Source organism: Camelus bactrianus, chromosome 13, assembly GCF_048773025.1.
Source record: "Camelus bactrianus isolate YW-2024 breed Bactrian camel chromosome 13, ASM4877302v1, whole genome shotgun sequence".
Classification (NCBI taxonomy): Eukaryota; Metazoa; Chordata; class Mammalia; order Artiodactyla; family Camelidae; genus Camelus; species Camelus bactrianus.
Window position 1 is genome coordinate 27,243,981 of NC_133551.1, and position 16,414 is coordinate 27,260,394.

Sequence of the window (16,414 nt, forward strand, 5' to 3'; positions counted from 1 at the left end):
GACTAAGCTGAGTCTATTGGAGTCATCATGAATTCCACTCCTTTTTTGTGGTTATTGAATTTCCTTTTTTTAAACGCACACCTTTAACTTTTGTGTTGTTTTTGTTAACATAAACCAGATTCTAAAATTTCAGACAGCAAAACCAGTTATTCCAAAAAAGCCAATGCTGAGAAATCAGTGAATCATTGGTTTTGGTTCACCTGTGGAATGAATTATGTTTTTTCCCTATTAACTGATTAGTGATTTTTCATTTTTTAGTCAACCTAAAAAAAAATGCCTCTTTTCATTATTACCTGCCTTTTCTCAGTACGCAGCATGGCAGTACAATTGACAATGAGGGGCTTTGGCACATTTCTTTCCCAGTTGGTCAGAGATCCCTTTTCTCTTTTCCTCATCCTGAGAACAAGAAGCATTAAAGCATGGCCCAAGACAATGCTGTCACATCAGGAGTGGCAGAGGTGTTTACTAGGATCACGATCCTCTCAGCTTGGCCTCAGAAGCATCTTCTGAAGCCCTGGGTTGGATGTGGAGACCTGACATAAGAAAAAAGACTTGGGAAGTCCTTTATCTGGCTCTGCTCCCACCTCTCCCACAAAAGATTAAACAAAACTAATGGGATACTCTGAGGTGCTTCATTGCCACTAAACTACACCCATGAGTTTGTTTTTCCTCTGCTTGATCTTGTGAGGCCGGTGAGGGCCTCTAACTTGATTAATGATGATCATCCTATAATAGTGTCTGGGTATGGTGGTTTAGTGTGAGTTTTTGACAAAGAAAATTAGGCTCTGAAAGACATTTCTCATCAGAAGCTATCTAAATATTTAAATGCATTTAAAAGTTACTTCTGGGAAGCATATTAAATTGGCCAGTCATTTAATCATTTGCTAAATGTCAAAGCCTATAAAATCATGGTATAATGTCACCCTGACATAAAGCAACATCAAAATTAGTGCATCATCTATAAAGTGAAGTATCATTTAGCTTAAGTGACAAATTCTATTGCCAAAAAAATACCACTGTACTTCTAATAAGTGACACTCATTTTAATAGACCCTACAAAAATACAGTATTTTCAATGTCCCCATAAAACAGTTAACTTACAAATATTACTCTCAGAGCTTTGGTGACATCACTATGTGACACTATTGTGAAAATCCTAACAAAACAATTGGGACAGTAGCATGTAAATTCATTATAAATATTTAAAAAAAAGAGCTATGTGAAAATATGAGAGAGAATGCATACAATGAACTCTGGGAAATTATTCTGGAATTTCAAATGAACATTTTAATCAAATTAATGACTAATATATAAAAGAAATATTTTTAAAGGATTATAAAATTAATTTTGATCATTTACAGAGGAAAACAGTTCCAATGTAAAAATAACTAATTCTATATTGAATATGCTTGTCTTCCTCTTCAGTGAGACAGAATTTGATATTATAGACTTTGAAACTTTTTGGGGAAAAAAGTATTTTCTCTATTTCTGCTCACAAAAACAGGCACTGAAATTAATAATACAGATAGACCATGGCTCTGAGAAATTATATTTGAAGTTTCATATTTAAATACCAAAGTTTGTTTTATCACCCACCATAGCTTTCTCTAACAACAGTTTTTCTTAATGATAAATTTTATCAATCCCCCGAACTCATTTAAAATGATTTAAAAGTAGCAAATTAGATAAAGCAACACACAAATAAATTCCACATTTACAAGTAAAGAAATCACAGGGGCTACAGTTTATAATCAACATAAACTTGAAAGAAATAAAGCAATACCTTTCCTGCCACCCATCATTCACTGCTTAAATTTGTGGTGAAAAAGATTTATCTACAATGACCTTTAGTCTGCTTCTTAACTCTTCATATGTTGTAATTAACTAAAGGCATTGAACAAATTAGTTTGTACTATTTTTATTCAGGTCCCAGAGATAAATGGCTAATTTATGAAATATTTCACTCTGTGTTATGAGAATTTAGCAAATGAATATGGAACCAAATATAAACACTTTATACCATATGTACAGTTACTCTCATAAGGCATTATCATGTAATTTTTATTGAAAAAGATTCAATATAGTAAAGTCTTATTTTAAGATATATTTTCTTTCTCAATCCGAGATGTTTAGTTTATGAAAATATTGTTTTTCTCTATACTCTTTTTGTATATATGCCAACATATACCTTGTGCTAGAAATATTTTATGGGAATTATAACTCTTCATATTTGTGTTTTCTATATAAAGGCATATACAACTTTGAGGCAGTGTTTCTGATGGAGAGCAGAATTCGTAAAGAGCTTGTGTGTGCTTCCGTGCTCCAAAATTATATGAAATCCACTTCAAGAAGAAACTTATTTGATTAAAAACAAAAACAGAAACAAAAACAAAACTGCACCAATGCACAGCCAGAGGCTGACAATTAAAACTAATACATAACCACATGAACATCATATTTATATAGTTAACATTTTTAAGGATGATCAGTGCTAACATATAGTCTTATACATTTGGCACTAATGTTTGCCATTGGTCCAGCAATTGGCAAAATTTGTTTCTATGTATAAATTTATTTTTGAACATTAGGTCTGGCTAGACGTATCTTCACTATTTATAAAAAATATTTAGACAGTAAGCTCACGTTGAATAACTAGGTCTACTGTGTTCTGGAAACTCTTCAGTAGTAATACAGCTTTTTCATGTTCCATATGTACAAAACTATGTCCATTTGCCTGTAAACACACAAATAAAACAGGACAATCAATACAGGATACTTGTTTATCACTTTATCATTGTTTTAATAATAAGATTCAAGGGAGTACTGAGCAACCAAAAGTTACGTGTTTTTAAAATTCACAATAGTATTATAACTATGGAAACAACTAATTAATCTCACCCAGTTTCAACTCAATTTATTAATTCAACAAATATTTATCAAGTATCTAGTATTTCCTACCTAGGGTCATCCTGGTACAGTCCCAGCCATGTGCTAATCATGGAGATACACTGGTGATGAACAGATAGATACACTTGAAATATGGTAGCTGTTCTGTTGTTGTTCTAATTTGTTTTGTTTTTGCAGGAACTTAATGGAGATGGTTCGTAAGTGTCCATAGGACCATTGCCTTTTTTGTCATATAATCACTGTTGTAAATCCATCATCTTTATGGATGATGTCAAATATTTCACTCATGCAAAACATATACTATAGTTAAATGTTATTTTTGACTCACTGAAAATTTCTTAATTTATACACTTTTATATTAAAAAATACTATTTTTATTTCCCTCATTGCTAAATGCAAATATATTCATTATTTAAACCGGTGGTTCCCAATTCCATCTGGAAATGAATTAATTTCTGTGTGGTCTAGGCTAATCCTGTTATTTTATAAATGAAAGAGTTGCACCTCAGAGAGGCCAAGCAACGTGAGTGAGAACATACAGGGAGGGCCGACTCATCTGATACCATAATATTCCTTCTTATTTCTCACAATGCTTCACTGAAATAACAACTCTGCAATTGCTTCCAGTGATCTGAACTGATGTTTCACTGATCATGGTAAAATATGGGACTGACGCGCTACCTACTGCGCTAACAATGCACCTCATGGTAAAATAATGAACATTTTTCCCTTAAAAATTATTGCTATATCACCTACTAGCTTAACCCCTATATGAGCTTTCTCTTTAAAAAATAGAAAGACTGGTCAGACTACCTGGTAGGGCTGTGCTAGGAGCCCTGAGAGGGAATAGGTTAAAAAGGAGAAAACTTTTAGGGTAGAATCTATAAATTTGTCAACTGATTGGATAAGGGTGTAAGGAACAAGCAAGAATCAAACTGTCCTGCCATGAATGGAAAGTGGAAACCTCAGCGAAACAACAGGCTTAGTTGGCGAGACAGCAGAGTTAGTGGTACTGGCAACACAAGCAAGGAAAATGTTGATCGTGCATTTAGAAATAAGAGACTGGAGTTCAGGAAGGAGGGCAGAGGGGCAGCATCGCAACAGCGGTTAGCTTTGACTGTAGTCTGGTATTTACCACACAGAACACCGAGAGGGTTATCAGAACATACCTTTCAAAGGGAGCATTGTGGAAGAAGGGAAATCTAGCTAGACGGGCAGGATGGGGTTGCGGTTTGGATGTGTAGAGCAGAACTGACCTGCCAACCTGGGCATCTAGGAAAATCTGTCAGAAGTGAGGGAAGGAAAGGTGAAACAGAGCCAACTCCTTCCTGCTAGAGGATGGCAGAAAGCTGGCTCTAGCCTGACGACTGAACTAAAGAACAAAGATTCTCCTGAGAACAATGCGTTGAGGGGCTAGAGGGACAGGAAAACTGGGAGGAGGAGAACTAGAAAGGGTCATCCTGAAGGGGATCAGGGTAGAGTGCTCACAAAGGGAGCAAGAAATCCAAGGGGATCAAGTATTTTCTAGGTGTTCCAATTAACCTAGCTTTCTGCAGCACAGAGGAAAGAACAGGGAAAAGTATAGCTAGATTGATTCTGGTCTCGAATCTGGGTCTGTTTCCACATTTCCAATAAACCAGGCTTCAAGATGTCAAACCCAAAGTCCAGGTTCCAATTCAAGGCTAGAGAGACCCCTTGTATAAATTAGCTTTTAACATCGCTTTAAAACATCAGCTTTTAGTTTTCATGCTTTGTAAGTACAAATGAGAGTTATGTAGTTGGAGACACAAATAAAGAGCCGATTTCCCAGTAGGAAATAAGCAGGTTGGTAAATTAGATCACTGAGTCAAATAAACATTAGGACTCTACCTGTAATTCTAGTCCCCAGAAATGTTTTGGATCTAAATCAGAGCTTTGGTGAATCTCAAGAGACCTATTTAAAAGACCACAACTAGGGGCTGCCTGGGAACCTACATTTATGCATTTGATATTTTGAATATACATTTAGTATAAATGCAAAGATGATCTGAAGAATAAATGCTAAATTAGTAACATTTTAAAATATATTGCCACATTTGGCTACATACATGTTTTATATAAACACAGGGTCTATCATGGATTATAATAAAACACGTGCAATTTTGAGGAAATAGCAACTTTATGAAAAATGAGAAATAAATGGCTTATTAAGTCAAAATGAAGCTAATAAGAAAACAATCTAGGAAAGAAAAGATATCCTGAAAATTTTATGCTTCAAGAATATATAATTAATGAGTTTCTGGCTTTAGCTGATTTCAAAGTACAGATGATCATATTACTATAATTTTTATGTTATTTCCAGAATATATCCTTTGTTGTTTTAATTCCACTTGACATCTGTGCCACAAAATGTTTTTTTAATTTTAATTGCCCTTTTTCATGATTTGGACATGAAAAGATGGAGGGTTAATGAAAATAATATTTGCAATTCCAACAAAAAGTAGAGCTTTGCAATTACAGCTCATCAATTCACTGTAAAACATACTTGGCTTCTGGATTTCATCCTCTTGTTCCTTCCTGGATTTATCTTTCATTTTCTTCTGGTAAATGTTTGGTTAAGTGGATAAATTATGAGTGTTTATACTACAGATTTCTCCAGAGGACGCTGTAATTCTCCCAGGAATTTTGTTGTATTCTTATTATTCAAAGCTTTATATTAAAAAAGTAGTTTCTGAGAAGGCTTGGCCACAAAGTTGGTGGGATTATCCAATCAAGACAGCAGGATTCTTTTTTAGAATCCAGAATAAAAATGGGATTAGAGACTTGGTATGTGATTTGAGGATGATTTGAACTCACCTTAAAGGACAAATATTTAAAGGGCCAGGACACATGTATTTTATATGTTAGATATACATTAGTAACCTTGTATTTTGAATGTCTATAGTCCTTGGGATGAGGGAAAACAGAAAAGTACCAGCAACCAAATCAGATCTGCAGGGAAAGTCTTCATCTCTTCTAACCCTGACAGACAGACATTATTAGACCAAACAGTGAGAATCTTAGGTAATTATAATTATGTTTCACATTAGCTTCCTGGAATTAATTCCCGCTGCAGAATTTTGATCTGCCAGAGCACTCTCATTAAATATTAGGATATTTTTAGAGCTGAGCACACTGTATAATCAATACTACATTGACTGTATGCCAAGTCACTTGAAAATTTTTCCTTTCTATTAAGAATCTGAACTACAGGCCTTAAATTCTTACAGTTCCCAAGAAAAATTTACTTTGCACTTTTTAAATGTGAGAAAGTTTGAAGTCTTAGTGACTTTTACTGCAGTATTAAAAACCTTCATGGAATAAAACATAGATAAGAATTTTTCTTCTGTCTGGTGCACACATGTACTGTAGTTTGAATGTTTCATGAATTTAGGCTCAAAAAAAAAACAAAACAAGAGATGGCAAGATAGAAAAGACTGAACTGAAGACTTTGTCTATTATTTATATAGAAATTCAGGCATGGAACTGATAATACATAGTAATCCAGAAGATAGTTACCTTTCTTGTCTGCTTTGATTTTAAAATGACTGTTTTCTTCTTATCAAATGTATTGAATGAACATCTCTAACAAATGAATTCCCTATCTTGGTTTGCAAGCAGTTCTCCAATAAACTACACTTTATTTCTTTTATTTTACCACGAAAAGAACTGCACAATCAACCTCTCATTTTCAGGGGACTCTTTTCAGCCAGGTTGGTCTCTATTTTGGTGGAGAACTTGCTGTTAAAAGAAGGCAGACTGGGAATTGATTTTTAACTACGTGTTTGAATTCAGTATTTTTCCTGTCTCTGCTCTGTGCAGTTTTGGACATGTCTACTCCCCGAGCTAGACTGTGTGAAGGCAGAAACAGTTACATTCCCTATTACACTGTTCACACTGCTTGGCACAACACTTTGTACATAGTGGGCATTTAACCCATGTTTTCCAAATCAGTAAATAGTGAATGGGATGAATATGATGCTATCAGTAAAATTTGCTCCAATCAAATCAGTATTGCATAATGGAAGAAGTTGAAATAAATTATTTAACTTCTGTCAACAACAAATACCTCGCGTGGTCACTGTGTGTTATAAGTGACAGAACATGGGTGCTTAAGTAATGTTATTTTTATTTCAGCCAAATTATGGAAGTTAGAACCAGCTTAATGAACTTGTATTTATTGGCTTTTATGTTTTACTTAGTACCTCAATATTATTTTTTTTGATTTGCAGAAGTATTTGCTCAATCACTGTTAGTTATCTGTGCTGAACTGTATACATTATGAATAAACCAACTGGAAATAGATATGCAGTGAAACTCTAGTGTATAAAACCATACACATTAAAAAAATTATTTTTGGTTGTCTTCTAACTAAACTATTTAAATTTTTTTCAAATATATCATTATAAGCAATAATGTCTCTGAACACCGAGTTACATGATACTGAATCCCCCCGCCCCCAACCTACTCCCCCTGCCCACCTTTCCCTCAGCCTTTCCGATGTTTTTGATTTTCAACCACCAAATAAGATCAACTGTAGAGAAGTGTTCACTTTTTTAGCCTTTTTGGGAAATGTTTTAGTGAAGTTTCCAAATATTTTAAGTTCATTTCTTTAGGGGTCCCACACTTCATTCTAACCATAACCTGGCTTTTGGTTGTCCTCTTGGGGAGAAATTTTTTAAAATTTAGAGAAATAAACATCCTGTAACCCATTCTTAATGACTCATGATAATAATTATGAACATGAACAATCTTTGGGATAAAGCTGTGAACCTAGTTAGTTGCTTTGATAAGAAACAGTTCCCAAAGTGTGTTCTGTGGAAGTGTTTGATTGATGTTGCTTAAGAGGGTTGTATGCTTAAACATATTGGGAAATATAAGTTTGTAAGATTTCCCAGGCTCTTCTTACAGCCACAGACTAGACTTAGAATATTGTGAAATTCTGAAACAAGAGATAGAATCTGAGGTGGCCTTGCAACTTACTTGAGTAAGAAATTCTATTTCAAAAAGATATCTTAAGGGATTCCATTGGGAAACACTGTACTGAATGACCCTGCTGTACTTTTTGAATTTTTTTTTTTTTTTTTTAAAGATGTTCCTCTCTTTTCCTGGACAGTGAAGCTGTTGGCTATGACTTCTTGCTTCTGGCAATGTGTCTGGATCCAGAGGCTTTCTTCTTGGTGGTCTGGAAAACTAGGCAAAAGACTGCAAGTATGAAATAAAGTCTCTCTTACTAATTAAAGGCAAGCGATTTACTGCGTGGGTTTTGTGACAGTAATTATGGCTTCTCAAAAGCATTTTGTTTGTTTGAAGTTGTTGGGTAAATAAACTTTAGCTAAGTAAGATAATATTGTTAGCAGCTAACCACAGCACTGGTCATTTAAAGAGGTGTAAAACACCCATTCAGACCAGGAAGATGTAATTCAGTGGTTGTATACAGATACGGCACCGTATGTCTGTACACAACTGACCCAGCCATCCACGGACACATTTCATTTAGACTTCTGGGAAGTCTAAACTTCCTTTTCACATTCTGTGCCTTGAAAGCTGTAACTCACTATCTCCTTCTCCATCGCATCCCTATGCCAAGCCACGTGCATGTCTGAATTCTGCAACTCAGTGAGAAACTTTAAAACCGTAGGGTTTTCCTTCTTCACCCCTGTGATCCCTCTCCCCTCTCAGACTCCATACTCCCCGGTTCCAAGCCTCTCACCTCTGCCCCAAAAGTCTAGCCCACAGGCACTCCTCCTCTTAGTCAGCCTCCTTTTCTCTCTGTTTAGCCTGGAGCAACTCCTGCTCCACCAAGGGGAAACCCTCTTGATGTCCTGCTCTGACCCAACCTACCAGCAATGAACTGAAACTTGACAGATGTATTTGTTGATAGTGGTTTCTTGACTTGTCTATATGAATTGCAGGACCAAGGTATTTCAAGAGTAGATAAAAAGGGAAATATCTGGTTTGTCTGAATTATCATCTCTTTGATTATTCTATTTTGGTATCTTAAAGATATAGCCACAGACTAGGAATAGATTTTGGATTAGAAATTCCAAGACAGATGAAATTATCTTCAATTGGGTATCATATTAATATACTTTATATTAGAAAAGTCTGTTTTGATGACTGGTAAAATATGGATGTCATAAACTGATTATAAATCATTTGATTTCTCTTCTGCCAAAGCTAGGCTCTTGTCTAGGGAAGGGGGCAGGTAAATGAGGAGGAGGATGAGGTTGACTACCATGATAAAATAGAACACAACGTATTTACAAGTGAACTGTAGGCTGTAACTGTGAGTCATGTTAACTCTCAAGTACAGTATATTCTTTTTTTTCCAGTCTATTCATCTTTTCGGCAGAGGTACTGTAATTAAGAGTTTCCTATATTTAAAGATGTTTTAAATTGTAAACTGTATAAGGAATTAGACTGAATTTTTTTAACTGGAAAGAATGTTAGTAAAAAGAGACTATGATGTTAACCAACAAAACTTCCACTTAAAATTGGTCAAATATCAGCAGATTCACATGGTTAAGCTGAATAACATTATTATTTATGGTCCATGTGCCTTCACTTGTTCTCTCTCACTCTTCTAGAATTCTGCTTAAGGCAAGGCTGTGAGAGGTCAGTTCCCCCAGCACAGATTTCAAGCCATAGTTTCTTAAAGCAAAATGACTTCCTGTGCTAAGCATGAGAATATGCTCATTAGTTATAGTATCTATTCTAGGAAAATGAAGAGTAAAATGACAGAAGAATTATGTGAATATGTTTTAATTAACACCATCCCTTCCTGTATTCAAATAACATGCTCAGAATACCATAGCAGAATAAGAAGAGACTAGTAGGTAAAAAGAGTTACAGAAAAAGAAAGATGGCTCTTACATAATATATTCTGGGTTTGAAGGAAATTTGGGGAGGGTCTGTCTCTTTTGCTGTTGCTACTACTGAGTTAGATCAAACCGAGTAACTGCCATCACTTAAATAGGTGCTCAATCGTTGTTTTTTTAGTTTTTTCCCTTTTCCCTTGATTTTCCAGGTTTTAAATTGTCATTATATTTTGTAAGTAAATTTTCTCCAGGAAGGATATATTCTAACGATCTTGTAAGTGACAGATAACTCAACGTTGCAAACTCATTTTTCCCAGTGCTCTTTAAACTGAAAGTCCCAGTGTTATCAAGAGACAAGAATATAATTTGCTTTCTTAGCATCTGATATTGGCAATGATTTCAGCTTTGAATTATTAGCCATTTTTGTTTCCTTCAGAGAGTACAATTGGCCACTTGTGCTTTTTGACTGGTATGAATGAAACTGTAAATACAGCCATTTATTTGACTAAGGCCTATGTGCATTTTTCTTTCACTGAAAATGGACTTTGATTTTATTGTATTAGACACAAATGAGTTCTGTTGCCAAAAATAAAAGGTTACATCCTTGATAGTCGTTTGTGGAGAGAAGAGACAAGCAGGTGCAGTTCTTCTGCAGTTTCTGTGGCTTTTAACCGACAGGCTTATAGTTTCTCCTTAGTTCTTGCGTTAGGAGTTCGTTCCTCTGTGCCCCTTGCTGTTGCTCGCTACCTCTCACGGACTAGAAACACTAAAGCCCAGTTTCCCCACACTGCACCCTTCTGGAATTTCACAGCCAGGAGTGTTCTAACCCCGCAACTAGATATTACCTTCATTCTCCTTCCCCTTCTGCAGGATATCTACATCTGTATCTACATCATCTATGTCCGTGTAACATTTTTTTTATAGCCATTTAAGTATATTTATTTCCTGAATCTGGAGGGGAAAATCTTTCTTTTATTCTATCATGGATGAAGGCAACTCCCCAAACTTGTCTCAAGCTCTGGAATGCTTCTCTACTCAGCCTGGCATTCTAAGACATCAGAGATCTGAGATTAACCGGCTTCACTTTTTACAGACTCAAGATGATCTCTTTGAAATTCAGTAGAGAGGAAAACAAAAACAAAAAAACTAAAAAAACTAGCCATTTCCTTTGCTAAACAGAAGCATGTGTCAAGTGTTAAGGAGTTACATTGTCAATTTGTTCTAGGCTGTTTTCCACGGAAATTGATAAAATTGAATTTTTGAGCAGGAAGATCTCAGATGTAGTATAAACCACAGTTCATTCTACACATAATGAGTGTGAGTTCTACAGACATGATATAAAATGCTTAAGCTCAAAGGGCTAGCTAGGCAATTAAAAATATAGAACTTTGATAAAGTGGTAGAGAAATTTTAAAAATTATTTTATATGTCTTTTTTTGTTTCAATGTTTTGACTCCAAAGAACTACTGCTGGCTTGGTTTTCTGCCTGAATGGAATGGACTTGGACGTTTTGGATGGTATTTCTACTGATATTGCCACAGGCTGAGGCAACTCTTAGTCTTTTCAGATAATTACTATTTTTGAAGACTTGAATTTTCATGATCTTGCTAATTAGTTTAAAATATTTGTGAGAATAAAATGTTAAGGCAGTTTATCTATCATCTGTCTATATTATATATAGGGCTTCTACTTTTCTAGGATTTTTTGAGACAATTCAATAAATATGAGGTAAAAGATCTCAGAGATGAGCTGAGTGGAACCTTTGGAACCACCTGACTAGAAGGCTACTTTCTCACGCATCCTGTCTTCCCAGTGTCCTTACATCTTGTTTATTATGTTGAACCATTTTTATAATTTCTGCAGATGATCAAATCTCTACAATGTTAGACAGTTCCAACCAGTTACATAATGGGAAATTTCTGCGGGGGGGTGGGGAGGTTGAGTCAAAATATTCAGTCTTAAATAAATTGACGGTACTTAAGAGCCTTTCCCTGTGATGTAGGAAATGATTAAGTGGAATTGAATTCAGAAAGGACAAAGAATGCAAAATGGATGAGGCTATAGTAAGCATCTATAACTAACTGTGCACTGGAGCGACCCTTTTCTGATATGCAGAGCTTTAAGTTAGAGAAACATCTTTTCCCATCACATAATACATCTGTTTATTTATTTACTTTTGTGGTGGGGGGTTAATTAGGTTTATTTATTTATTTTTATATTTTATTATTATTGTTAACAGAGGTACTGGGAATTGAACCCAGGACCTTGTGCGTGCTAAACACACACTCTACCACTGAGCTACACCCTCCCCACCAGCACACAAAACATTTAAAAAGACCACCTTATATACAGCTGAACTTGTGTTCAAACATCTGAACAGGGAGATTGGAGAGCTATAACCACGTATTTCATATTATTCAAACAGCAATAAGCTTACTTGTAAGAAATTACATATGGATCAGTCCTTTCTCCCTTATCTAAAATCACATACATACTCTATTTGGGTACTTCGATATTCTTACTTATACTTGATAACTATGCATAGATTCTTGTATGTATCGATTCTTCTTACATTATCAAATAATACCATTCATTTAAACAAAAATATGCAGGACATCTGCCATGTGCCAAGTACTGGGAATACAGGATTGTAGCAGACTGAATTGGTTTCTGATCTGACTCTCAACCTCCAAATAATAAGGGCAAATAAGAAATGTAAGAAGAACTTACTTTCAATCGTTTAAGTCAAGTCATTCAACTTAATAACATGTGTGCATATTTGCTGCAGTGTTGGCATTGGAAAGCACTGCTTTTAATCTGTCTTACCTGAAGGATCTTATCACCGGGCTGCAGCAGGTTGGATGCTGGTCCATCAGGCTGAACCCTAGTAACAAAGATACCCTATAAGTCAGAAGTAACAGAGGTTAGGATTATATTTTCAAGACCTAGGCTTACTTACAAAACTTTTCATTCACACAGAAAACAGTGAAAACATTAAAAAGTTTACACATGCAAGCTTCAAAGATTATTATAGTAAGATTATTATAGTATTTTAAGCAAGGCACCACTCTCTAAGTTTAAGACAAGCAACATCTTTACTTGCATTAAAAAAGCTCATTTTGTTTTTAAAGTGTACTTCTGATTTATAAATTAATTTCATGGCATATTCTTAATTTTTTAAATAATTTGAAATATGATGCTAAACCATCTTTTGTACAACTTTCGAAACTTTCCTAAGTTACCCATCATTGAAAATGTCTCCTATTTGATAGATTGTAAATTCAATGTACACTTTAAAAACTTTACTAGAATTACATATAATACTGGTTTATTTTAATGATTATTACTTCTTATGTTACTGAGAATTTTAAAATAGAATGAACAAATTAAACATAAGAAAATTCAGACATGAATTTTAAATATAAAGTTTATGTATACATAGTTACAAAATTCCAAAATTGATTTAGTTTATAGAAAAGTCAAATTAATTTTGCTGGCCATGTATACAAAGCAAACATTTATTGAAGGTCTACCATATGGTAGGCATTGAATGCTAGTGTTATTGAGATATACAGAGTATAATTTTTGGCTTCAATGAGCTCACAATATGGTAGGATAAAAGTCAAGAAGACCAACAATTATAAAATGATGGGACAAGTGTTGTAATATATATTTGAAAAGTTGCATCCAGTTTATCTTTAGTGTCAGGGCTTCTAATTATGACAGAAGTATAACAGATTATTTAAAATGTTGCATTCAGCTTATCTTTAATGTGTTGGGGCTTCCAAGAGGAGGAGATGTCTGGCAGCTGAATCATAAAGGACAAGCAAAAGGCATCCACACAGATAAGGAAGGGAATTCTGCATACAAGGGACAGCACATACAAAAGTCCTGCTGCACTCAGGACACTGCAAGTAGTCCTATTATGACTGCAGTGGTTGTGGAAGGATTTGAGCAGAAGGGGTTGGGAGATCAGATCAACCCCCCCCCCCCCCAAGTAGTTATGGCCAGGTCAAGATGGGCTTTTAGTAGACAACCTTATCAGTTTGGGGAGCCACTGAAGTATTTTAAACATGATGGGGACAAGATATTAATTGACATTCTAAGAATGAAATGAGGAGTGGATACACAAAATGTGTATCTATTCAGTGGAATATTATTTGGCAATAGAAAGAATGAAGCACTGAGGACACTGACGAACCTTGAAAACACTATGCTAAGTGAAAGAAGCCAGTCACAAAAGGCTACACGTTGTATGATTCCATTTATGTGAAATATCAAGAAGAGGCAAATACATAGAAACAGAAAGCAGATTAGTGTCTGCTAGGGGCTGGAAGCAGGGGACCAGGAAATGACAACATGTACATATTTCTTTTTGAGGTAATAAAAGGGATTTGAAATTAGATAGTGGCTATGGTTGCACAATTCTGTGAATATATGAAAAACCATTTAATTGTACACTTTAAAAGAGTGAATTTTACGGTATGTGAATTATACCAATACAGCTCTTATTACTATTTTAAATTCCTAAGTATTAATAGAAGATAGTATTTTAATGTCTCTGCCTGTTATTTAGAAAATAATTTCATTTGTTGATCTGTAAACTTAATGACTCTCACTTCAGCTGATAACTTTGTGTATGTATATGTGTGTGTGAATGTGTAAATGGTTTAACAAACAAAACCTCATTAAAATATTTCTATATGTTTTAATTTAGCATTTCAGATTTTTATGAAACATTAATTTAAGGCTGCTGAATGATGTTTATCTTTCTGATTTTAATGTTTTCCTTCTCAAAATTGAAACTACAGATAGGCATCAACATGTTAAGAAAACTGCACAACTTTGAGTAATTAGACTTCTGGAATTTATCTTAAGGAAATAACTGCGTAAGTGTGCAACATATATTTACTAATATATTCATCATAGAATTATTTGTAATAATAAAACTTACAAACCACACCTAAATAATAACAGGGAATTGATTAAATAAATGATGGTAAATCTATACAATAGAATGTTATGTGGTCATTTAAAATGGAGTTCTGGATGGCGATATAAAAGTACTCTAGTGCTTAGCAAAACAAGCTAGTTATGAAACAGTGTGTGTGGTATAATACTATTTTTGCTGAAATATGTTTATCTGTGTATTTGTATGGGGAAGTATCTGAAAGGATATACTCCTAAACATGAGCAGTGGTTGTACTGGGTAATGAGACATTATATATACACATATATGTATATAATTTATTTATTTTTGCTGATCTGTGTTTTCTAATTTTTCTACAATAATTAGACACTACTTATAGCATTAAGAAAACAGTAACAAAAAGTTAAGAAATTTAGATTAATGGTGCTACTATTTGTAGTGCTGTTCAAACAGCTAGTTTAGTCAGTTCAGTTGTACAAATGGTCAATTCAGAAGGAAAACTGGTTGTTTGAAAAAGACAGTTAAATAAGGCACAATGTTGAAACCACTGGACAGTGAATGGCACTGACTATGAAAATGAATAGAATCTCAACAGCCCTTTTCAAGCTGGGCACATAACTCTCATACTCCATCAATCCAGGACACCGTATGTGTATGCAGTCCCCCTGGTGGTCCCCCCTTTGCTCCTGGGGTCTCTGTACACAGGGCAATTGACACTATTGCCCAAAACAAGCTCTGCATCTCTGGGTGCTGAAGGTGACGTTGTTCTGACTATTACTTTATCCCAGCAGTCAGTCTGTGCTACCTAGTTAATTTTGATTGCCTTTCATCAACTCATTTTATGGCAACAGTTTTAATAATGTTTGTATGAATCCAGACCATAGGAGCTAAATTATGGTCCTCCTATCTGCAGTGCTGAGAGGAACTAGCAACACTCCACAACCTGACTGCTGAAAGAATACAAATGTAGCGTCTGTGGCAGGTTTAATTTCATCCATCACAAAGCTCTGCGGGATTCAACCGCTGTTCCGAGGGCTCGCTTTGAAGCTTACCCTTATGGTGACCTGAGTCTTCTGGAGCATTTATTGCTATTTTCTAAAGCTTTAATATTTCTTTTCAATCAATAAATTTTATCAACAAAGAAATTGCTACTGCCTATTGGTATGGTTTCCTTTTTTTCTATATGTATGTCCTATCAGCCAGCATATGGCCACATTAGTCGAAATGGATAGGAAGCAATGAGTGTGTTACGTTTGATAAGGGTCCGTAGCATTCATTATCTGTGGAGGTGGAATGCTTCCCAAAAGACTGCCTGAAAAGGCCAGTGCCCTGATTTTGCACTGTATTTATGTATATAAACAGTGCCATATGAAACAGACTAAATAACTCTGAACCCATTTTGTGGTTTCTGTTATGATGAATATTGATGAGAAATAATGAAAACTTTGACACTGTTTTGAAAAAGTTCATTGTAGCACTGTGTCACCCTTCAGCAAATCATTTTATTCTGACACTTCAAAGCATACTTTGACACTAGTGACAGATTTTGGTGAGAAATCGTTATCATTAGACTATTCATATTCTGAAAATTAGAACAATAACATCCTTCTGTTTGGTAAAAAGCCATCTCCTAACTTCCAAACAGCAGTGAGCCATCTTGTGTGTATCAAAGATCCAAACCATGGCATCTGATCAATTTTATAACTGTTGGCAAGATCTACCATATGCTCATTTCTTG

At 35.0% G+C, this 16,414-nt stretch overlaps 1 protein-coding gene across 1 annotated transcript in view; it reads right to left on the bottom strand.

Annotated features, from left to right (window-relative positions):
* Positions 1-1,055: 1,055 nt before the first annotated feature.
* Positions 1,056-16,414, bottom strand: part of LRRC7 (leucine rich repeat containing 7) — a 428,908-nt gene continuing 413,549 nt past the window's right edge. The window contains exons 26-27 of the mRNA XM_010963422.3: positions 12,573-12,647; positions 1,056-2,734 (exon numbers count right to left, since the gene is read on the bottom strand). Coding sequence (XP_010961724.3) covers positions 2,627-2,734; positions 12,573-12,647 — 183 coding nt within the window. The 3' untranslated portion in view covers positions 1,056-2,626. The remainder of the gene's footprint in view (positions 2,735-12,572; positions 12,648-16,414) is intronic.